The 26,643-nt window shown below is 35.4% G+C and overlaps 1 protein-coding gene across 1 annotated transcript in view; it reads right to left on the bottom strand.

The window, feature by feature from the left end:
* Window positions 1-26,643, bottom strand: part of ATRNL1 (attractin-like 1) — a 293,585-nt gene that overhangs the window by 136,376 nt on the left and 130,566 nt on the right. Inside the window, exons 10-14 of the mRNA XM_008578422.1 lie at window positions 20,843-20,927; window positions 18,948-19,156; window positions 17,711-17,829; window positions 6,799-6,931; window positions 2,578-2,759 (exon numbers count right to left, since the gene is read on the bottom strand). Coding sequence (XP_008576644.1) covers window positions 2,578-2,759; window positions 6,799-6,931; window positions 17,711-17,829; window positions 18,948-19,156; window positions 20,843-20,927 — 728 coding nt within the window. The remainder of the gene's footprint in view (window positions 1-2,577; window positions 2,760-6,798; window positions 6,932-17,710; window positions 17,830-18,947; window positions 19,157-20,842; window positions 20,928-26,643) is intronic.

The raw sequence follows: 26,643 nt of genomic DNA on the forward strand, positions 1-26,643 counted from the left end.
ATTCAATGAGAGCATGAGAATCTGTTTCAACATGTATCTGGCATTGATTACCCATCTGCATTTCATATGGAGAACACAAAGAAAAAGGAAGAGAATCCTTGACCTCAAAGCACATGGACTTGGGTGGTAACCCATTTGTACAGTCCCATCAGGCTGAGATCATAGGTCACCTTCATGTTAAGTGGCCAAAGCATATTGAGAAGTAAAATTAAATTAAATTAAATTTTAAAAAAAACACTCAAATCATTTTTTTTTTACATTGTGGACTGCCAGTATAGAGAAAACTCTGACTCTCTTAGTCTTTAATAATACAGAAATGAGATATTTATATCCAGTATTCATTCTAACTATGTTGGACAAATGGTCCTAGAGAGCTTAAAAAGATGGCCATACACCTAGAAATTTGTAGTGTATAACTACAGCGAGTTCCACACAGGAAGCATTCAACAAATGTTTCTTGGACAAAATTAAAATATTGTATGAATTTTCATTATGACAGTATATTTCATATCAACTATTAGAGTACCGTACACAGAGTAGGTAATCAATAAAATTTGCTAAATAAAATTTATTAGAACAAAGATGGTTAGTTTTCCACCATCCAGCACAATGCCTGAGACAGAGATGGTATGTAATAAATAGTTTCTAATTACAAAGATATATATGCTGCTTTACATTATGATCTTATTTCACACATTGTTCTGAAAGATATTTTGATAACAGAAAAGTTATATTTTTACAGTTCTTGATGATCAGGAGTCAATCCAAAATAGATACTTCAGATTAACAATTGTGTTTCACATTACAGAAATTCTGCCTATATTCCCGAACTGTCTATGGTAAAGACAAGTCATTTAAAATGAAATATTACACTCTAACTCATCATGATAAGAACCTGAGAGGAAGAGGAGAGAAACAGAAAAATAAAGCAGCTGATAAAACATTTAAAGTAACTATTACTCACTAAATGGACTGGACAGCCAGTTGAAAATGAAAGATAAATTACTGTATTACGAAAATTTACTTCAGCACACCATAAATCATTGTAACATTTCATCAGCCATTTCCAATAAGTTAAACGATTATTTGGCCCAAAATATCTCTTTAAAGTACATGGATTTATCAATCTTTATTTGCCAAAGAAGGGTTATCTTAAGTTTATACAACTGCAATGACTTGTGATATAAATTGTTTTATATAAAGATATACTTAATGGAATGTCACCTTGCAGAAGTTTCCAGCTTTGAAATCTTGCTAAAGCTCAGCTTTCTGATAAAACAAAACATTCTTCATTTACTAGTCAAAAAACTATCAAGTCTAAGTTCATCACAAATTCAAAATAATTTAATCCAATCTATGATTTATAATAATAGGCAAGAAAAAATGAGCAACTAACACAAGAAATCTTGAAATATGCAACTTCTAAAATAGTACATGTCAAGTTATTTTGTAAGAACTAAAATAACGTGTTTTGAATAAGGAAAAAAGCACTACAGCTCTAAGGCCAAAAACTAGTACTTTCTAAAACACAGAGAATGTGGATCTGCCAAAAATATGGTCTCAAGAGTGATGGGTATTCAGTAGAACTGATTTTCACATGTTCATTAATAATTGTCCCTCATTTTTTACAGTTAAAGAACTGAAACTCATGATGTCACATTACAAACAGATGTTAACTTATGTCATGTTCCAAACACTTAAAAATAAAACTTTAGGGCCGGCCCGGTGGCGCACTGGATAAGTGCGCTGCTTGGGAAGCGTGGCGGCGCTCCCGCCCGAGGGTTCGGATCCCACATACAGACCGGTTCCCGCTCACTGGCTGAGCGAGGCGCGGGGGCAACGCCGAGGGTTGCGATCCCATTGCTGGTCCCCGGTCCGGTGCGGGGGCAACACTGAGGGTTGCGATCCGTTGCCGGACACGGAAAAAGACAAAAAAAATAAAATAAAATAAAACTTTATAAATATATCCTGGCATGTTTTTCGAAAATACTATAAAAATCAATAGGTCTCTCCCACATGCCACCACATAAATCTTAACCTCCAGCAGGTAGCTTTCAAACAACACAAGAGAAAATAACAAAGGAGTTTCTCTGGCATTTACAAATATTGTCATCTGCCGGCCAACTCCATGTCCTGCAAAACTTAGCTAAGACATCCCTCTAGAAAACTCCTGAAGTCCACATGACTGGTTAGATGTCCATCCTCTAATGTTGGCCATCACCCTGTGTGCATCTATCATTGCAATTAACACACTTCAATGTAATTGTTTGTCTCCCTTTTCACTAAAACCTTTGAGAACATTACACACGTTTTTAAGTATATTTATTCATATGAGATGACTTTTTGGTGAGGTAATACAGTGGTTTACCATGCAAAACATAAGTAATTTATAAAACTTTATTACTAAACAACACATAAAGAATAAGTCCTCTGCCAGTTCACTTTCAAAATCAGTTTGACTTTTACTTCCAAGATTTAGTAAGAATATTAAGAAGAAAACAAAAAGAACAAAGCATTTCCAAAAATTGTAGTATTATCATAGCATAATTCCATAATATAAACAAGTATATGTGTTACCTGTTGTGTATACTTCTGTATTTCATCCAGAACAAATTCTACTTCTTTTGAGGTTGTTAACGAAGCAAGATTTCCACTGAGATTATAGCAATAAAGTTTTGCATTGTCATAGCTTTCTCTACTGGCATTGATTCTAAGACAAGCATCCCCAATATGACTCCATCCTTCTCCACAAAGATGCGCTAGTCAAAAAATGCATATATATAACATCTTTCTTTATATTAACAAAAAGTTTATGTATCTTTCAATTATTTCAGAAATCTAAATATAACTTCTGTATTTGTTTTAATTATTTTTTAAATAAAACATTTTTAATATCTCCACATAATATCCCAAGTAAAATTTGTCTAATAGTTTGGTGGAAAATGAGAACAGAAGATTCTAATTTTTTCTTTATTTCTTAAATATAAGAAAAGCAATGGCTCCAGACGTGTTAAAACCAATTGACTGTTTGCTAGCTTTTCTATGTAAAATTTAATGTGTTGGCATATGGTATCTCAGTAAGTAAAATGACTTCTATATTTATGTCCCAAAGTCCAATTTATATAAGAAAACATCACTTTAATAGAAAAACAACTAGCATATAACAAAAGCAATTTCAAAATTATTCCTATGTGAGGATAATTGACCTTCAAATGTAATTTCCATCACCCAGATATATTGTTTTTATATAAATCGAGGTCCTTGATTCTTTAATTATCAATAAGAATACAGAAGTCTCATTTCACCTATGTTTAGTAAAGAAGCTCTAATCTTTGCTTTCTAATGTTTAGTTTTACATAAGTATTGAGGTCTTCGTAAAGTTGAAACATACTATTCAGTAATAGTAGTTTATCCATAGAGTCCAAACTTTAAGCAGTGCCTATTTTCTTTTTTTTTTTTTTTTGTCTTTTTCCGTGTCTGGCAACGGATCGCAACCCTCAGTGTTGCCCCCGTACCGGACCGGGGACCGGCAACGGGATCGCAACCCTCGGCGTTGCTCCCGCGCCTCGCTCAGCCAGTGAGCGGGAACCGGTCTGTATGTGGGATCCGAACCCTCGGGCGGGAGCGCCGCCACGCTTCCCAAGCGGCGCACTTATCCAGTGTGCCACCGGGCCGGCCCTAGCAGTGCCTATTTTCTAAAACACTGGTTTATAAATACATTATAAAGTTATGCTGTAATGTGCACTAATTAACACTGCAGGGTTTCATTAACACACTGATCTATAAAGTTTAACTACATCTTAGTTTCCATATCACATTAAGCATATTAGTACCTCTTGCCCTATAGAAAAGGCCTAGATGCATTAGTACAACCCTTATGGAATTGTTCTAAAGCAACAGTTCTCAAAATTTTTGGTTTTTAATACTAAAAAATTATTGAGGGCTCCACAGAACTTTTCTTTATGCATGCTATATCTGTTGATTTGGACCATATTAAAATTAAAACTAATAACTTAAAAATATATTTATTTATTCATTTAAAATAATGTAAAATCCCATTCCAAATACACTCTTCCAGCTGCTGAGACGTCTTGTGCCATTATGCTATATAAACAGTCCCGAAGGAAATGTATCTTCGAATTCCCTCTCCTACAGGAAGCAGCTGACAGTTCAAATTAGGCCCCCGGCATCAAAAAATTAAGATGGATTAATAAATGAATAAAGGGTGGATAGACAGAGTGATCAGGAATAAAATAGATAGAGCAAAACATGAATTGTGGAATCTAGAATGTGGGTATTGGGTGTCTTCGCTACAATTCTTTCCATCTTTTTCTGTTTTTGAAACTTTTCACAATAAAATGTCACAATAATAAGTAGTGTGGTACTGCTTTACATTTTTGCCACTCTCTTTAATGTCTGGCTTAATAAAAGACAACTGCATTCTCCTATCTGCTTCTACATTCAATCTACTGGGATAGCACACATCACATGGCCTTTGGTAAACTCCATGGTAAACACCTAACAGAATGAGAGTAAAAAATGCAAATAATATCTTAGCATTGTTAGTATTGGGGCCTCCTGTTCTTTGATAGCTGCTGTTCCAAGGATTATAATCCACAGAGGTTAGGACATAGTAATCCTTCAAAAAACTGTAATTATCATCTAATAAGATTGTTTAGTATGCCCATGTGGCCTCAATCTTCCCAGTATTCTGGGATCCAAAGTATCAAATCACTTTTCCTTATGGTACAAAAGTTCTGGTTTTTTTCTCACTTTACTGAAACAAGGAAGGATTCAGATTATTTTTGCCTGTTTCATTTTTTTCTTCAATGAGACCAAAAATAGCTGATTGATAAATCATACAAATAAAAACAAATGCATGGGCCTTTGAGGCTAAACTAAACTATACCATTGAACCAAATATTTTGACATTTAAGGCTTTCATAAGTATTGGGCATCAACTCAGCTGTGAGGTTAAAAGGAAAGCAGTTCATTTCTTAATGAATTTAGTGAGATAAATTCATGTTGCCAAGTTCACATGAGATTGGTGCCAAAAAATTGCAATTCACCAGTATTCATGGAATGCTGTAACTGGTCTACAGGCTGGGTTCTCTATTTAGAACATTCACTTCCTTGAAAAAATATGAATGAAAACCAAACTATTTACACCCAGTTGGCTGCTTAGTGAGTATGAATGCAGAAAAGGGAGTTAGTATGCCCAAAATAATAACCTGGTCAAGAGGAGCCCTTATACTAAAGCAAAGTTTTCTTCCTGGGGACTGAGTAGATGGGTACTACCAAAGATAATTTCACTGTCATTTTTCCAAACTTCCATTGGCCACCAAATTCTCTTCTTATTGAAGCAGTCTTCCTTTAAATGTATGCATTCCTTCAATCGAACCTTATTTTGTTCAATAATTTATTTTTCTTTTTAAGGAGACTTTGTAAATATTTTAATGATCTACATGTTTATTTTATAGTTGACTCAGAGATCAATACTACTTTCAAGTTCTTAGAGTCACCTCACTGCTGCTTCTTAAATCCTGCCTACTGTATTAATATTCCCTAATTTTCACAAAGTGAACATACAAGCACATATTTAAAATATTTAAAAGCTTTTTAAATACTTTTTCACTATTTAAAAGCTTTTGATGTCAGTATATAAACAAAATTCAAAATCTGAATAAACATTCACAAACCTCAATGGTATTTATAAAGGCAGAATAATTTCGACTTTATTACATGAACATGTAAGAAAGATTCTCTTTCAGACATAAATTCTGTGATGGAATTTTCCAATACTATTTAGAAAACACAGGTTCAGAAATTTTTCTATGGGGGGAATACCCATGGGATAGAGAGAGGAGGCAAATAACTGAACAGAAATAAAATACTCAGTTAATAGTTAAGACTCTGACATTTACAGCCGTGCAGTTTTGAGCAAGTCACTTAACCAGCATGTTTCTCAGTTTATCTATATAACAAGAAGATGAAGCTGGTTAAATACCTGTATTGCTTTTTGATTTCCTAATTTTATCTTTTTTATTTAAAGAAGGAGTACTTGGGGTCTACTAAGAATGTCAACTGTGAAACATGAAATTACTTTTTAAAATGAGCTTTGGTCTGGTTTGTACAAAGTAGATGCTCATAAAAACAGACAATATTTATTATAAATGTTAAAATTTGTAATTAAAAAGCAGTCAGTAGAATATATTCATTAATTTTTAAAATAAAGGGTTTTTTAAAAATAAATCAAATATGACAAAATGTTAGTATTTGCTAGATCTGGATGTTAAGCCTGAGTGCTTATAATATTCTATGTTTTTAATATCTAATTATTTATTTATTTATTTATTTTCCTTTTTTAAAAAAAAAAAAAAGATGACCGGTAAGGGGATCTTAACCCTTGACTTGGTGTTGTCAGCACCACGCTTACTCAGTGAACTAACCAGCCATCCCTATATGGGATCCAAACCCGTGGCCTTGGTGTTATCAGCACTGCACTCTCTCGAGTGAGCCACAGGCCGGCCCCAATATCTAATTTTTTAAAATGCAAAGTTATCAAGCCAATAGTATTGCAAACACAAGAAACCATGAACATCTGAAAAGAATTGGGAATAAATATATAATTATAAAATTTTTCATGTAGAAACAATGCTATTATTACTCTAATATTATAGCTTGGTATTTGCTATTGCTTTAAATTTAGAAAATGTAATGTTCTTACTAAACACACTTTACTATAATTGTATTCATCCGTATACTATGAAACTCATTCCCGAATTTTGAAGTATTTACCTGGTAAAGCCTGGCATTCTTGTTGTCGCTGATCCCACTGGCAATTCAAATTTAGTGAACAGCTTTTACAGCTGGTGAGTTTATTACAAATCTGCTCATTTCTCACATGACATTTGGTGTAGTTTTTGACAGACTAGAAAATAAAAGATAAAGCAAGTTATATTTCACTTTTATACCACAATGATTCTTAAAATTCAGCGTCTTTCCAAATCCCACAGTGAATCAGAATCTCTCTTATTTATTAGTTTATTGAATTAAATTAAATTTGGACTACAGCTTCCTCTGTACATAGTGAACTGCCACCTAACTTAAGAGTATATTCTTATACCAGATAGCTGAGTTTCAGCCAATCACAGCAGCAGAGATTCAGCCAATCACAGGCTGCTAACTGATCATACCATGTCTAAAAAAGATAAATGTCTCATCACACCATACCCAAATAAGGCAAATGTCGAGCTGTAACCAATCAAGTTGCCTCTGTATGTCATTTCTTTTTTCTGTCTATAAATACTCCCACATAGCTGGGAGGAGCTCTCTGAACCTCTGCTGGTTTATGGTGCTGCCCAATTCATGAATCCTTCTTTCCTCAAATAAATTCTTCCAAATTAATTTTGTCTGAAGTTTTTCTTTTAACAAATTAAAATATTGTTCTTGGAGTTGAAATGAGGGCTTACCAAAAAAAAAAAAAGAAAAAAAAAGTTCAATTTACACAATTTGAAGTAGAAACCATCTAATGAAAACTTTTTTTTAGTGAGTCTGAAAACAGGCTTCCAATTCAATAAATAAAGTCAACGTACAAAGTCACTTTCTTTAATGAAATGATTTTAGTCTTAATAAAACTATCATGTAAACCCTTGGGAATGAAGAATAAATGATCAATTGTAAAACTTAAAGACATGCTTTATCAAAATCCAGTACAATTTGAAAAGGTAAATTATTTTCACAATAATTCAAACTAATTTTACTTCCACAAACACTAGATAATGGTTTTGGTTAATTGATGCTTCTCCTGTATGTACTCATCACATTTTCTTAATTGAGGGTAAAAACAACCAGCAAAGATTACATTTGTTATCAATCTTATTATATAACGTAATTCTATTTCAACCAATTCTGGCACTGAGAGGTTAAAGGTTAAAAGTCAAGAAAGAAACAAAAGGCAATACAGGAACTTCTGGGGGTAGCTCCTTATATAACACTCAGGGCCAGGTACTCCACATGATATAATCATTATCTATAATAAAACCTACCTCATGAAAATCAGATACTAAAGTTTTTGGCTCACCTCTTCCTATGACACTATGAGGAAAAACTGCAAAGAACTTCATGCTGCATCCTGAGCCCCACCATAATCTTTTTTGTTTGTTTACAGTTATAAATGCTTACCTCAGACCTTCTCATGTAAGGGAGCTAAATATTTATTTTTAGTCAATAAGCCTAAAAATTAAAATTAAGTTATAACTATCCCACATATAAAATTTGTTAAAGCAATTTTTATCCTCTTAGATACTTTGAGTGTCATCCACCAAATATGAGTATTTACTTATAAACTACTAGACTGTCCTTCATAAAATACATTGCAATCAACGCCATTCCAAGTATGTTAACTTCTTTACTACAAATTACATTTACTATAATGTACCAGGCAAAAAGTACCCAGATATTATGTTTATCTCTATTCATCCTAAAAAATCACAGAAGATACATTTTTGCAAATGTCAAATTACTTTGTGACTCATATTCAACCACCACATTTTCATCAGAAACATATAAACTTTTTTATCATTTTTTCTGATTCAGAGCTTTTTGTTCTCATGTAGCATATAAATTTTAGCATTATTCTATATGATCATTAGAGGATAGTTCCAAACTTCCCAGCTAACTTAAAAAAAATAAATTTACTTGAATTATTGGAAACATAAAACAACCTATAAAAATGAAAGAGAATAGCTAAACACAATGGAATAAGAGAAAGAATAACAGCTTAATGTTGGTTTTTAGAACAACAACGATAACATTACAGTGCCCATCCCCCATCCTAATAACTCTTCTTCTCTTCATTAAGAAACACATAGTCATTTGTTGATACTGAACAATCCCTATAGATAAAATTATATTTCAGTCACACACAGGACCAAGTTATTCAATGATGGAAGAAAGCTGACTTATTCTGGAACAAAGCTGGCATTTCTGACCTACTAAACCAGATGCATGCTAGTAAACAGAATATGAAAAGTAAACATTACTCTACTGTCTTCACTCTCATATATTTAGACATAAATTTAAAATGAAAAACCCTGAGAATCTAGCAGGTTATTTAACCAATTATGGCACAAAATATGTAACTTGCAGTAAATATGGCTAAATAATGAAATAGGATATCAATTTACATCAGTTAGACTAAAATCCCATAGAGATTTCTGTATTCATTAGCATTTGGTTTTACCAGACATTCTGATAAAAATGTCTAGAAGAAACATCACATCAAATTCTAAATTACAAGTAAGTACCATATTCTCACTTACACTACCTCACCCAATGCTTTCCTTGTTAACACATCATCATCAAAAATAAAATATAAAGCAAAAAGCCACTTTATAAAATGAATACTTCATAGCAATTTACACAATGCAGTTTTTAAGATATGCATATTTTTACCTGGATATGTGTATTTTCACCTAGATATGTGTATTTTCACATTTGTAAATGTCGGCAATGGACTGAATGTTTGTGTCCCCAAAAATTCATGAGTTGAAACCTAATCCCCAATGTGATGGTATTAGGAAGTGCAATTTTTGGAAGGTAATTTGATCATAAGTAAGGTCTCATATGTGGGATTAGTGAAGGATCTGAAGAGACCAGAGCTCCTCATCTACCATGTAAGGAGGCAGTGAAAAGACAAATCCTATGAATCAGAAAGCAAGCCCTCACCAAACACCAAATCTGCCATTGCCTAGATCTTGGATTTACTAGCCTCCAGAACTGTGAGAAATAAACTTCTGTTGTTTATAAGTCACCCAGTTTACAGTATTTTTTTATAGCAGCCTGAACGGATGAAGACAATGTCAAAATGCAAATTAACTCAGGATTATACAACAAAGGTTAAAAGAAAATCTGCTTGCAATTTTTAAGTAATAATGTTATCCATTTTATACTGTGATGTTTAATTTTATGTGTGTCAATTTGACCAGGACACACCAGATATTTGGCTAAACATTATTTCTAGGTGTGTCTGTGGGGATGTTTCTGGATGAGATTAGCATTTGAATTGGTAGATTTAGTACAGCAGAATGACCTCCCCAATATGGGTGAACATTATTCAATCCCTTGAGGGCCTGAATAGAACAAAACTGTGAAGAAGGAAAAAATTTTCCCTACCTTCCTTGTTGCGGAGCTGAAACACCAGTCTTCTACCCTTGAACTAGAACTAATACCATCACTGCCCCTGGTTCTCAGGCCTTCAGACTCAGACTGAAATTTACACCATCAGTTTTCCTGGGTTTCCAGTTTACTGACAACAGATCATGGGACTTCACAGCTTCTACAATTGTGTGAGCCAATTCCATACAGTAAATTTCATTCTAGATAGATGATTAGATAGATAGATAGATAGTTAGATAGATAGATAGATAGATAGATAGATAGATAGATAGATAGATAGATAGATAGACAGACAGACAGACAGACAGACAGATAGATAGATAGATAGATAGGTAGATAGATAGATAGATGTATCTCCTATTGGTTCTATTTCTCTGTAGAACTGACTCATGTAGATTTTGGTTATCAGGAATGGTCCTAGAGGAACAGAATTTCTGAAACTGACTCAGTTAACCTGATTACATTTAAAGATGCTAATGACTGTATTTCCAGGAGAGAGCACTGATAGTCCATAGCATTAACTAATAATAGATACGTAAAATATCTTCATAAAATACTCTTAATCAACCACTTATAAAAAGTGGGGTGAGTGTGTATATGGTACAATACTTTCAAACATTTTTGCAAAACTAACCAATATGAGGTTGGCTGGTTCCTTCTAATGTCACTATGACAAAGTGGTGAAAAAAATGAATTCAAGGATTCAAGTTACCAGTATAATTCACTGCTAAAGTAAAGGCATTGATTGGGAAAGATGGAATCCTGTTAGCTGGGATGGATATGTGTGAGAAGACCCTGACAGAGCTGGTAACACTGAGTCCCTAAATTCTGATGAGTTGTCTTTGCCAGTGGAAGAGGTCTCCCCACCACTGGTGGAAGTGGCCTTGCCACCCCCAGAAGTGGCCTTCCTTCCTCCAGGGGTAGCACCCACCCTACCACCAATAGCATTGGCCTTTGCACCTCCCTTTGAGGGGATTAAGTCTGCATTACTTGAAAAAACTGTTACAGCCTTCCCTGAGGCAGCTGCCATGAAGGACAATGATGATTCTCCTCAGAACCCACCCTCACGACCCCTCTTTGCTTCTAGACCTATAAATAGACTGAAGTCCCAGCAGGCCCCTATTGGTAAGGTACAAAGTATGACTCCTGTGGTGATGCATTACACTCCAAAAGAACTACTTCAGTTTTCTAATTTATACAGAGAGAAACCCAGGAGACATGTATGTGAATGGATACTATGGGTATAGAAAGAACATAAAGTTGGATCAGGCCAAATTTATCGATATGGGCTCACTAAACAGAAATTCTCCATTTAATGTTACAGCTTGGGGAATCAGAAAGAGCTCTAAGAGTTTGTTTGCTTAATTGGCTGAAACATGAACCAAAAGATGGCCCTCAGTCAGTGAACTGGAAATGTCAGACCTGCCTTGGTTTAATACGGAAGAAGGGATTTAAATGCTTAGGGAGATTACAATGTTAGAGTGGATTTGTCATTTAAGACCTACTTACCCACACTGGGAGGGTCCAGAAAACATACCTTTCACCAATACTGTGAGAAATAAATTTTTGAGGGGAGCCCTGGCATCCTTAAAGAGCTCCATATTTGCTCCTCTCTGTATGCCAGGCCTTACAGTGAGAACTGCAACCAATGAATTGAGAAACATAAATGCAATGGAAATAATTGGATCCCAGGGTTGCAGGGGCCGGGTGGCAGCACTCAACTATCAATGGCAAGGTAGGCATGTTTACCATGATGGTCAGCAGGGTCAAAGCAGTGATCAGAATAGTCTGACCTGCTTATACCAATGGCATTGGCTAGTTGATTATTGTACTTCTAGAAGTGAATTATATAGAATCCACTGAATTTCTAATTGATCTGTATAAACAGAAAAGTTCTGGGTCCAGTGAAAAGAAGTCTAACCTGTTGATTGATTCTAATGAGCATAAGGAGCAACTACTCTAGACTTAATAGCAAGACATTTGTGTGTCAGAGGGTGGGAAACAAATTCAACTAAAATTCAGGGGCCTTGCACCTCGGTGAAATTTCTAGAGGTCTAGTAGTGTGAGGCATGTCAAGATATACCTTCTAAGGTGAAGAGTAAATTGCTACCTGTGGCCCTACCTACAACCAGAAAAGAGGCACACCACCTAACAGGTCTCTTTGGACTTGCGGGGGTAAGGGAGGCACAATATATTCCTCATTTGGTGTGTTACTTTGGCCCATTTATTGGGTGACCCCAAAAGCTACTAGTTTCAAGTGGTGTCCAGATAAGAGAAGGCTCTGCAACAGGTCCGGGCTGCTGTGCAAGCTGCTCTGCCACTTAGGTCACATGATCCAGCAGATCCAATGGTGTTTAATATATCAGTGGCAGACAGGGATGCTGTGTGGTGCTTTTGGCAGGCTCCTATAGTCAAATTGCAGTGCAGGCTCTTTGGATATTGCAGCAAAACACTGCCATCGTCCACAAATAACCATTCTCCTTTGGAGAAACAGCTCTTAGCCTGCTACTGGGCCTTAGTAGAGACCAAACACTTAAATGTGGACCACCAAATTACCACGCTACCTGAGCTGCTCACTAGGAACTGGGTGTTATCTGACCCACAGAACCATAAACTTAGGTGTGCACAGTAGCACTCCATTATCAAAGGGAAGTGGTATATACGTAATCAGGCCCAAGCAGGCCCTGAAGGCACAAGTTACATGAAGTAGCTCAAATGCCCATGGTTCCCACTCCTCTCCCAATTTGCACCTATGGCTTCGCAGGCAGTACCCTACAATCACTTGCAGAGGAAAAGAAGTCTCAGGCCTGATTTACAGATAGTTCTGCACAATATGCAGGCACCACCCAAAAGCAGACAGCTGAAGCACTACTGCCACTTTCTGGGACGTCCCTGAAGAACAATGGTAAAGGGAAATCCTCCCGGTGGGCAGAACTTCAAGCAGTATACCTGGTTGTTCATTTTGCTTGGAAGGAAAAATGGCCAGATGTGCAATTATGTACCTATTCATGACCACCCCTTTCATCACCCAATGGGCTCATAGACAAAATGGCCATGATGGCAGGAATGGAGACTATGCACAGGCTCAGTAAAATGAACTTCCACTCACCAAGGCCAGTCTGGTTACAGCCAGTGCTGAGTGTCCAATTGGGAAATAGCAGAGACCAATACCAAGCCCCTGATACGGCACCATTCCCCTGAGTGATCAGTCAACTACGTGGGGACTTATTGATTACATTGAAAAGCTTCCACTATGGAAGGGGCAGCATTTTGCTCTTACTGGAATAGACATTTATTCTGGATGCAGATTTGCCTTCCCTGCATTGCAATGTTTCTGCCAAAACTATCATCAGAGGATTTACAGAATGCCTTATCCTCTGCCATGGCAGGTCAAAAAATGAAGTTTGATGATGGGCCCATGCTATTGCAATTCACTGATTTTATTATGTTCCCTACAATCCTGAAGCAGCTAGTTTGACAGAACAATGGAAAGGTCTTTTGAAGATTCAGTTACAGTGCCATCTAGGTGGCAATAACTTGCAGGAATAGAGCAAAGCTCTCCAGAAGGCTGTATATGCTCTGAATTAACATCCAAGATATGATGCTGTTTCTCTTATAGCCAAGATTTATGGATACACAAATCTGGGGGTGGAAATGGGAGTGACACTATTCACTATTACCCCCAGTGACCTATTAGTGAAATTTTTCTTCCTATTCCTGTGACCTCGTGCTTTGCTGGCCTAGATGTCTTAGTTTCAGAGGGAGGAATATTTCTACTAGGAAACAACAATAATTCCATTGAACTGGAAGTTAAGATTACCATTCAGCCACTTTGGGCCCCTTATGCCTCCAAATCAATAGGCAAAGAAGAGAGTTACTATGCTGGCTAGGGTGATTGACCTGGACTGTTGCAGGGAAACTGGACTACTACTCCACAATGGGCATAAGAAAGAGTATGCCTGGAATACAGGAGATCCCTTAGAGCATCTCTTGGTATTATGTGCACTGTGATTAAGATCTATGGAAAACTACAACAACCCAATCCAGGCAGAACTACTAATGCCCCAGACTTTTCAAGAATGAAGGTTTAAGTGACCCTGCCAGATAAAGAATCACAAGCAGGTAAGGTGTTTGCTGAAGGCAAACGGAATATAGACTGGTTAGAGGAAGAAGGCAGTTATAAATAACAGGTTCGACCACGTGACCAGTTACAGAAATAAGGACTATAATTGTCAGGAGTATTTCCTGCTCATTTTGCTAAGAATATCTTTGTGTGTGTCTGTATGTGTGTATTAAGTATCTTTGTTTTCCTTCCTCTCTAATTCCCTTATTGTATAACATAAGATGCATTGACTTTATATCAGAATTTAAGTATGGTTAATTTTACATTATAGTATTTAAGTTATGGGATATCAAGGAGAGCAATAAACATCAGTCAAGGGCATTACCTCCTTTTCCAAGGAAGGGGTTAGTGCATTTTCAGTTGTACACAGTATAGTTGTATCATGTTAGGTGGACCTTGATATTATCTTCATTTAAAGATTAAGCACAGTTTATGGAAATGCATATGGGTGCCAAGTTGACAAGGGGTGGACTTGTGATGGTTAATTTTATGTGTCAACTTGACCAGAACATGGGATGCCCAGATATTTGGGCATTATTTCTGTATGTGTCTGTGAAGATGTTTCCAAATGAGATTAGCATTTGCATGCTAATTAGCAATTTACTTTAAACTGAGTAAAGCAGAATGCCCTCCCCAATGTGGGCCCTATTCAGGGCCTAAAAGAATAAGAGGTAGAGGAATGAAGAATTTCCTCTCTCTGCCTGACTGATTGAAATGAGACATCAGTTTCTTCCTTCCCTTAGACTGGGACTTACACCATCTGCACTCCTGGTTCTCAGACCTTTGTACATAGAGTAGAATTACACAACTAGCTTTCCTTGGTCTTCAATTCTCAGGCGGCAGGTCATGGAACTTTTCAGCCTTTATAACCACATGAGCCAATTCTTATAATAAATATCATTCTATATACAGTTGGCCCTCCATATTCGTGGGTTCCGCATCCATGGATTCAACCAACAGCAGATCAAAATATTTGGGGGGAAAAGAAAAAAAAGGATGATTGCATCTGCAGTGAACATATACAGACTTTCTTCCTTGTCATTATTCCCGTATTAAACAATATGGTATAACAACTATTTACATAGTATTTACACTGTATTAGGTATTATAAAATATCTAGAAATTATTTAAAGTATACGGGAGGATGTGTATAGGTTATATACAAATACTATACCATTTTATGTAAGGGACTCGAACATCCATGAATTTTGGTATCCTCAGGGGGTCCTGGAACCAATTTCCCTTGGATACCTAGGAACAATTGCATGAGTGGACTTCGAGAAGTTCATGGAAATACTTGTATTATCATATAATACTATTTTTCCACAAACTTTTTTTTTTTTCCTTTTTGTCTTTTTTCATGTCCGGCAACGGATCGCAACCCTCAGTGTCGCGCCCTTACCGGACCGGGACCGGCAACGGGATCGCAACCCTCGGTGTTGCTCCCACACCTCGCTCAGCCAGTGAGCGGGAACCGGTCTGTATGTGGGATCCGAACCCTCGGTGGGAGCGCCACCACGCTCCCAAGCAGTGCACTATAGCAGTGCGCCACTGGGCCGGCCCTCCACAAACTTTTTGAAGTACCCAAGTGTGTGTGTGTGCATGTGTGTGTGTGCATACATATATAAACATATATATCTCCTATTGGTTCTGTTTCTCTGAAGAATCCTGATACGAGCCCCTTATTCCCAGGCCTTATTTTTAAAAATGTAATTTAAACTTTCAAAGCATAGTCACATCATATTAATGTTAAAATTCAAATAAAATTAAAGTATATCTTGTTATTAAGGCAACTTATATTATTGAAAAGTACATACCAACAGAATATGTATGAAAGCAAAAGGGTTCAATCTAAGAAGTCAATAACTGCAAATTTTCCTCCATTTAAAGTTCTAAGTATTATTTTAGGATAGACTCATAAAACTTAAATATTTTGACATATTATTGGTTACTGGGGAAAATTTTTAGATGAAACAATCAAAACTTTTTACTTAGTTTCAAACTCCCTTTTATTTAACTTTTACCTTTGCCTGCTATCTTGAAAAAAAGTGGATGCTTTTGTTGATTAATAAAAATGTATATACAATGGAATACTATTCAGCCATAAAAAGATGCAACTCTACCATTTGTAGCAGCATGGATAAACTTAGAAAAAAGTATGTTAAGTGAAATAAGCCAGACACAGAAAGAGAAATACCACATGTTCTCACTCATACATGGGAGCTAAAATAAATAAAGAATAATAATAATAGGCTGAACTTCTAGGAGAGAGTAAAACTGTGGTTACTAGACGTCAAATCAGGAAAAAAGCAGGGAGGAGGGAGAGTAAGCAGCTGATTAATGGACACAAAATTACAGCTAGATAGAAAAAATAAGTTCTACTGGTATACAGTTGAGCCAGATATCTATAACTAACAATAATTTACTGCATGTTATCAAAATATTAAAAGAGAAAAGATCAAATGTTCACATCACAAAGAAATGATAAAGTTTTGCAATGATGAATATGCTAATTATCCTGATTTGATCATCGCACATTGTACATATGCATTGAAATATAACTGTTCACCTATAAATATGTGTAATCAATACATTTCAATAAAAATTGTAAAAAAGAAAAATAATGGATGTTTTGTTGAAATCTGTATGCATACTATTTAGTTTTATTTAAGCTATATCCTAATGAAAGAATCTTTAATCCTTCTAAATACTACTTTTTAAAATTTTCCTTTCAATTTACTGACATCTTCTAACAAACATGGGATGTTTTAATGCAATCACTGAAAAGCTTAATTTTTGCTACTCTTAATCCATTTTCATCTGCCATAAATATTAATTTTATAAGTTTTTCAATAGCCCTTCATCTCACGTAGAGTTCTATTCACACTTTGAGCCATGTAATTACTGTGGCAGGCCTGTTCTACACATTGTAGGATGTTTAGCATCACCCCCGGCCTTTATCTACTAGATGCCAGTAGCAGTCCCACAGTTGTGACACTAGTGTATAAATAAAACACTAGACCAACACCACTGTTAATGCACATCTGACAGGATTCCCATGGAAATGGTTTCTCAATATCTACCAATATAATCCAATTTCTATCAGCACAGAAGACAACATTTACAGTTACAGGTTTTTTTTAAAGTCAGTTTTAAAAACATTTTCCCAGTCTTATCCATGAAAAGAAGTAAAAGTTACTAGATCCAAAATGGAATCTAGACTGGCAAATTTGAGCAACAAACTACAGTCTGACTTTACAATGCACAAAGAAGTGAATGATTCTGTACGTACTTTCTAAAAGTCTTAATGTATAAAGTTCTTTTTTTGGTAAAGTGCTATTTATTGGTAAGCTAATGATTATAGAGCATCGATGTAAACTAAATCACCATTTACTCATAAATACTAACCATACTGCAGTTACTGTGTGCTGAAATGCATTTCTTGTCATCACACCATTGGCACCCATTTGTATTGGCAGTACAGCTGGCACAATCTGCGTATCTGTAACATCTGTCATCAGAAGCAGCTATAATATAAATGGTACACAGAATATATCACCATGAAAAAGAAAATGTTACACTTCTTAATTCACACATTTATAACACCTACTTAAGAATCACTAAGATTTTTTAAACCGAAAAGACCTTCCATATCAAAGTAAGTTCTCCAATATAAAGTCAACTCTGTAGTCTGTGTTCACGGGATTTTAGATACCTTCTACCCACATCTTAATTATTCAATCCACCAGTATCCTACACTACAGCCGTGTTAAAGGTATACATTTTGGAGGGAGGGAAAAGGACTTCTAAGTATTTTACTGTACAAAATGTACTACTATCCATCCAAAAGAAAATATTATAACAAATGCTCATTGTCACTCTTTATAAAGATATTTAAAGACATCTGAGTTAATATAGATTAGCAAAACTTGAAAATACATTTGTTAATTACAGCATCAAAAATGTATAAAAATTCCCATACATTTAAAGTAAACTGAATAATTTTTATCTAAATCATATTCATAAATAAATACATATACACATAGATACATACATATTGAATGGTAATTTTTTGTAAGTCTGGTTTATTTATTTAACATTTAATAAAGAACATAAAATTAGAAAATTAGTCATGAAATTCTAGAATTTTTTTTAAATTTTATGGTGTGGCTAGGCAATAATTTGGGAAGAAAAAACACCAAATGCACATAAATTACTTCATTTTACTTCTTTGTCCACACAGTATTTCCTACAAGTAGTATACCTGAAAGCATTTTTAACTCATATTACAAACCAATTCATATATATATATATATATATATATATATATATACACACACACACAAGAGTATTTCAAAAAATTCATGGATAAATAGAATCAAAAGATGATACAAATCTTTCCATGAACTTTCTGAATTTCCCTCGTAAAATATCTATAAAGATTTCAAAAATAAAAATGGCTAATAAAGATATTAAATTATTAATCACTATTAAGTGCAAACATTAGAATTCCTAAATAGAGAATTATGATTTTTTTCATTTCTGAAAGTTACTAAGGTAATTCTTATAAATAGAATATATTACTACTTCTAGCCAAATAGAAATGTTCTGCTGCCAAAAAGGGGGAAAAGAAAAAAATCCTTACCTGTTTTAGGAGGGCACTTTGCTCTAAGGATATTATTAGTATTCCCAGATTCCCAAGATTCACAGTGATTTTTATTCCAAACACATTTTATCCCTGGACCAGCATTTTTACAAAGTTCTTCATCTCTGAAAGCCTTGCAATTTGGAGGCTTGTATACAAGGATATCATTAAGGAGTACACTAGAAAATCCCCCAAATATATACATGGACCTATTAAAAACAAAACAATAATCTTAAAGAAACTATTAAAAGTCTCTGCCTAATGAATTAGTTTTAGAAATAAATGTAGATTTAAATATACATTTTACATTTTTTAAAATATCCTGTCAACACTGTTCTTTAAAATCGTACTTCTAACATACAATATGATGTGGAAACACCAGATGAGCTATAAAAAAATTTCCTGAAGACTTTCCAGATAAAATGTAAAATATTCTATAAACCTTATTGTATTAAGAAAACATTGGGGCTGGCCAATTAGCTCAGTTGGTTAGAGCACAGCCTTGTAACACCAAGGTCACAGATACAGATCCCCATGCTGGCCAGCCACCAAAAAAAAGAAAACATTAAGTCATCAAAACGTCTATTTATTGCTAATGCAAGAAAGAAAGAAGGATTACATACAACATTCCTTTGATAAGGAAAAGAAGTACTGTTTAACAAGGAGGCAACAATTTTTTAGTAAATAAATAATAACTATACTTCTATAATAAGATATACTTTAGAATTGCTATATAATAGAATCATAATTTTTGAATACATACATAGACTTTAATAATTAGATAAAGAATTCTTCTTATCATGTTTTACTCTTTAAAACATGAAGACCAAGAGTAAAATAATCAGATAGATTTTTCAAAATTTCAATTTAGAAAGAAAAGCTTAGACAATCCTAAATTAATACTAACGTGTTGTCAAAGAAGTTTGATGTGCCCTCAAAACAGCATAACTTTTATTTCTAAGAATATTGTTAATTATAATATACTAAATATAATGTTAATTATAATATAATGTATTATAACATATAAAGGTCAGAAAATCATTATTTTAAAGTTATTATTTTAAAAAGCAAAATAAAAGTCATCCAAACACAGTTTTCAAGAGAGAAGCCTAGAGGATTTATGTTTCACACTGAATTTCATTTATTACTATTCTGAAAGCCAATTGATATCAATTACACAGTTTCATGTGGTTAAGTCATTTTGTGGTAAAAGAGTTTTTACATAATTAGGCTAAGATGTTAATAAAATGAGCTTATAAAAAGATCATTCTGAATTACAAATTTTAAGCTCATGAATGAGATAGCGTATTGTTTACTGTAACTTGAATCTGAAATCACCAAATTTTTACTACAGAAAAAGAAAAATCATATTAATTTAGAGGAGGGTAACTTAATGATCATCCAGTCCAATTTTCTAATGAATATAAGGGTATTAAATTCCAGAGAGGTTAAGAAACTTGCCAAAAATCACACATTTAGTTAATGACAGAACCAAAATGAGAATCTAATTCTTCTCATTTTTCTTGTTCTTGATAGAAATATGGGGCTAGCCTCTCTATCATTTCAGTTTGATCTTTTTAAAGGAAGAATCATTCCTTATCCGATCTCTGGAAAAAGGAAAAAAGGCAGAATGACTTAAAAAGCTATCTGAAGTTTCATCTCAACACCTTTGCTTTGACTACTCCCCTACCCCTTAAATTTATGCAAAAAAGAATAAAGTACATGGTTAATAAACCAAAATGTATTCCAAAGTAGAGTAGGAATATATAAAATTCAATGCTATTAAGTAGCAATGATAATTTTCAAAAAAATAACAGAATATTTGGATAGCAAGACTGATATCTTTATGACTGACATCCTTGACCCTCTAAAAATTGAAAATGTGCTTCTTTTACCCATTAATGACTACTGCAGAGTGTCCAAATCTGTTGACATCTCTATGAAGATTTGGTTTCGGCAGTATTTTCCATTCATCACAAGCTAGAAAAAAGAAAACAGAAGAGCAAAATATGAAATTAAAGAACAAATTAAGATAGTTAATATAAAATAATCACTGGCCAAATTAAAATATAATACTTGAAATCAGGAAGCAAAATAATTTTCCTTCATTAATTTTGTATGACCTACAATTTAGTATCATTATTCAATTAGCATTATTCCTTAGATAAAAAAAACTCCCACCTAAAATTCCCATAAATAAATTTAAGTGTATGAAAATAAAGGAAATAAAAGGGATGAAATTAGGTGTACTTTATATTGGAGGATAATTTCAATGACTTTTCTTTGTTAAATATATCAAAGTTCTTATAATAAAGCTCATCAATGTCAATATAGGGCACACCTATTAGAAAGTCAAATAATAAATCAAATATTACATGCATACATATAAAAGTAAATAGTATATATAATATTCACTGAAAGAATGCCTGAAAATAGAGCCATCGAAATAAAATATTTAAATCACTTTAATGATTTAATATTTCAAAAGAGTAGCTTTTATTTTATGTAGAGGGGAATGATTTCAATTGCCAAAAACATAGATAAAAAACAAAATACATAAATAATTCATGAGCTATATAAAGACTATGGAAAGAAAAATGGTTAAGAGAAATGTATATAGCTTGAGTATAACCTCAAAATTTACATATACACCCAATATAGATTTTGAGATTTCAAATACTTCAGCATTCAGTGTCTAGGGACATTCTCAGGACAGTGTTTTAGATTTCATCTTCTTAGACATGGCACATCTAAAGGCAGACCTTGGTATGTAATAAAAGCACATGGATGTTAAGATATTTTGAAACTAATTTTTTTAGGTAACACAGAAGCTTTTATGAAACAAAAAAATAATCAAAAGTACAGTTAGTTGTAAAGTTAAAGTTGTAATGAATTACTTATTTTCCTGTTTAAGTAATTATGTCTTTAACACTAATAATAAAATAAACTTGGTTTTAATTCAATACTCTTACTAATGAAGATCAAAGGGATTACAAAAACCAAAATCATACTTTAGAAAATGAAGCTGGAAAATTGAGAACAGTAAAATATGCCTTGAGTTGTATTTCCCAAAGGATATTCCACAGAACACAAACATCCCCCCAAAAAGGTACTCCTTAATTTGTATAATCTCTCTCTTTAGTTTACAAAGTATATTTGTCTAATAAATACCTTCAAAAGAGAGGGTACAAAGGTACAAAAACCTAACATAACTTTATTTAACCCAGTGCTTCCCCAATGTTTTGTTCTAACACTTTTCACATAACACCTGTTAACATACCAGAGTGTCACTGATCTGAAGATCACATTTTAGGAAATACCATTATAGAGGCCTATGCATGAAGATTAATAGTCTTCAAATTTTACATGTTACAGTTAATTTAAGAAATGTGCATAATATGTGTGTAGTAGTATAAAACTTCCAAAGTGCTTTCATCTGCATAACTTAAAGTAGTCATTATAAGAATCCAGTGAAGTTGATTGAATGAAGAATTAGACCTGTGGCAATTTAAGAAACTTGCAAAGTTTCATTTGATGACCTTTGCTCTTTCATAATTTAGGTTTATGAATGTTTGAAATTGTATAAGTATAACGATAGTATTCTGAAATAGTATTCCTATCTGGGGGGAGGGTAACCTGTAAAGGGCACAGGCTTTGAAAAATAAAGAGATGGAAATGTTAGAGTCAGCTAACGAGTTAGGGCAGACAGATTTCATTGCACCTAGCCCCAACACACACAAAACTACACCTCACATCATGGCCACTGATTTAGAAATTGTACATTGATTATATTATTCCAGCAACAGACTTACAGAAAACCAAATATCCTTCAAAGAAATTAAACAGAAAAGAGAGTGAGATAAAAGAGGACTTCCAGAAACCCCTTTATCATGAAAATCTCCAAAGAGGAACAACCTTTGAGGTCATTTGGGGATATCTGAAGTCCAGAAAAGACACTGACCAATCTGTCTCTACCTAGCACAAAAGGATTAATAACTTGGACCAGCCTCCAACACGAGTAGGCAGAAAAAGGAAAGGAAAGCAGATTTTAAAGATGAGAACTATAAAAAAAAAATGCTCAAAGAAAAAAAACATCTAAGGTTTCACTAAGAAGGGAGTCAGGAAAAGGAGCTGAGAATAAACACAAGCATTAACTAAAAATTGGGCTTTTTGGAGATTTCTTCTAACTCTATACGCTGCCCTCTTTTGGGAGAAAAGTAAGATTTTTTTTTCAGCTCATAGAACAGTCTAGAGAATGGCATTACAAACACCTATGTACTGCTACCCAGATTTGTCAAAACCAATATGTTATCATGTTTATTATAGATTTTTTAAAGAAAGGAAACTTTGCAGATATGATTGAAATTCCTATGTACTCCCTCCCCAATTTAAGTTTCCTTATTAGTTCCTTCTTTTGAAGCAACCACTATCCCATATTTGCTTTTGAATATTTCTGTATTTATGACATATGCATAGGGTTTTTTTTGTAAGTTGTAAAACTTTATACTAATACTCGTATAAATGGTATCATACCATATGGATCATTCTGCAACTTGCTTATTTTCTTCAACCTATTAAGGGTTTTTTTTTTTCTTTTTTTTTTTTTATCCATTTTAACCATTTTTAAGTATGCAGTTAACTGTCATTAAGTACATTCACATTGTTGTGCAATCATCACCACTGTCCACCTCCAGAACTTTGTTCATCTTCCAAAACTGAAACTCTGTGCACATTAAGTAATAACTCCCCATACTTCCCTCCCCTCAGCCCCTGGCAACCATCACCCTACTTTCTGTCTCTATAAATTCAACTACTCTAATACCTCATATGAATGGCATCACATATTATTTGTCCTTTTGTGGCTGACTTATATCCCTTAGCACAATGTCTTCAAGGTTAACAAGGTTCATTCACGCTGTGGCATGTGTTAGAATGGCCTTCCTTTTTACAGCTGAAAAATATTCCATTGTATGTATGTACCACATTTTGCTTATCCATTCATACATTGATAGACACTTGGGTCGCTTCTTTCTTCTCGCAATTTTGAATAATACTTCTAAGAACATGGGGGTACAAATATCTGTTCACATCCCTGCTTTCAGTTCACCTGGTTATATACTCAGAAATGGAATTATTGGATCATATGGTCATTCTATGTTTAATTTTTGATGAACTGCCATACTGTTTGCCATAGGGCTGCACAATCCTACATTACAACCAGCACTGCACAAGGGTTCCAATTTCTTCACATCCTCACCAACACTTTTGTTTTTTGATAACAGCCATCCTAATGGGTATGAAGTAGTATGTTATTGTAGTTTTAATTTGCATTTCCCTAACAATTAGTGATGTGTGCACCTTTTTATGTGCTTATGGAACATTTTTATATCTTCGCTGGAGAAAATTCAACAACTCATTTAGATTTACAGATATATTTGGCACTATGTGCTCACTTTAACCATGTTATAGTATTCCCTTTTATGACGATATAGTCATAAAACATTTATTCACTAAACTGTTAATGGTCATTTAGCCTTTTTTCAGATTTTTCCTATTACAAGTTATGTTGGTATAGCCACTGTTATACACATCTTCTTGTGCACATTTTGAGTTTCTCCAGGTAGATTTGTAAGAGAAAAACTACTAAGTTCAAGGAAAGAGGCAATGTCAGTTTTACTAGATTTTGCCAATTTGCTCCCCAAAATCATCACATTGACTTAAACTCACACCAGCAGTGTATGATAGTTTCTCGTTTCACAATCTCTACAACATGCACCTCTATCAGACTTTAATTTTTAACCATCTGATGACTGGCTTTAGTTTGTATTTTTCCACTTACTGGTGAGATCAAGTATCTTTTCACATCTATTGGTTATTTCTTTTACTCTTCTGTGAAATGACTGTTCAAGTTTTTTGCCCATATCTCTTTGTTTTTCATCTTATTATTAATAATTTAAAGAACTTTTTATTAAGTATTTGGGATACCGAGGCTTTCCTGGTTATATGCATTACCATATCTTCTAGCATGCTGTGGCCTGTCTTTTCACTTAGTTTATGGAGTTTTGTTTACAGAAAGTTCATACATTAACTTCATCAGATTTATTGTTTTCCTTATTATTTGTGTTTTTTATTCTGTAACTTAACCTTTTTTTAAATAATCTCTAATTTTCTCCTAAATGTTTTGCAGTTTGGCTTTTTACCATTCTGTTTTTCAATCCATTTGAAACTTATTTTTGCTTAATGTTCTAGGGATCTAATTTAATTTTTCCCATATACCATATTTTCCAGATATTTCCAAGTATTATTTCCATATATCAATTTTCCCAGATGATTTTTTTGAACATTTACCTCTGACCCACTAATTTGTGCATCATTTAATTTATGTACTGTTGTAGCTTGTTTTTATTTTTCTTGTTTTTAACTAAAAATATACATATGGGGGAGCAAGATGGCGACAGGTCTGGAGCGGGCGTGCCAGAGGACAGAGCTAGCCTGAGAAGTGTGCGCTGTGCTGCCAGAGTACTATTTGCATTTCCAAGAGCAACAAAAAACAAATAAATCACTGATCAACTAATCTACAACGAAAAAAAGCAACTACAGTCTCGAGGTTTTAGGGCCGATGCAAAAGAAGATTCCTGAGAGTGCCCTAACCGCGCCGGGAGACCAAGCAGCCCAAGGCAATAAAGGCCAGGAAAGATGGCAGCGGCGACGCAGAGACGGAGAGGAAGGCGCAGGACCGGCCCACCTCTGGGAGCTTTGTGAGTGACACCCAGCCCAGCCCTGCTTGGGGGGCAAAGGCCCACCCGGCCCCCGCTTACCACACCAGGCTAGGCGCCTTCATCAGCGCTGCCTCCATTTTCTCCAGTGGGGGCGGAGCTGGCCGGCTCAGATCGGGCAAGCCAGCCATCTTTGCTTGGCGCGGCTCCTCACTGAGCCGTGCCACTTGTGTGCCTCAGCGTGGGGCCCCCCGGGGCGTGTGGACCGGCCACCAATCCCACTCCACCCACGGATCTCTGGCGGGGCTGGTGACGTGGGGAGCCCCCGGCCAGCGTCGGGAGGGCAGGGAAGAGGATCCCGGCCAGACTGTCACTCCACCACACCTGGGGCTTCGGCTCCAGGTAAACTCCCTGCTTCCGGGAGGCAGATACCATCTCTGTGGCTTTCAGTTCGGAAAAACCCCAGACTGATTTCTGGTTGGGAGAGGGGTGACCGGGGTGGCCCGGGCCTGCTTGATCCTGCCGGAGAGCTGACGGCCTGAGGGCACCAAGCCGGCTCACGCCGGGGGGATTCAAAGAGGAACTGTGTGCTGTGGGATCCTCCCCCGGGGGGCTCGCGCCCTGGTGTGGGAGATAATTCAACCACACAGGGGGCCGCAATACCGGGGGGAAGGTGGGAGGCCCAGAGAGGACCTTGATCAGGGCGGCAGGAACGCCCACAGTGTCCGTGGCGGAGGCCTGAGACCCCTTCGGGGCCTGGCGGGGCTGAGAGACGAGGATTGCAGATGACACGCCCCAGCCTTGTACAGAGCGCACAGAGAGGGGAGGGGTCCGGCAAAGGAGGAAGAGTCTCGGAAATAAAGACGCACCCTCCAGGAGGCCCCATCATGTGCACACAGAGAGGGGAAACGCCTGGATGGCGAGGCAGAGACTTACAGATCTCACACACCCTGTCGGGCCAGCAGGACAGGATCCAGCTG

Source organism: Galeopterus variegatus, unplaced genomic scaffold (assembly GCF_000696425.1).
Source record: "Galeopterus variegatus unplaced genomic scaffold, G_variegatus-3.0.2 Scaffold1679, whole genome shotgun sequence".
Taxonomy (NCBI): Eukaryota; Metazoa; Chordata; class Mammalia; order Dermoptera; family Cynocephalidae; genus Galeopterus; species Galeopterus variegatus.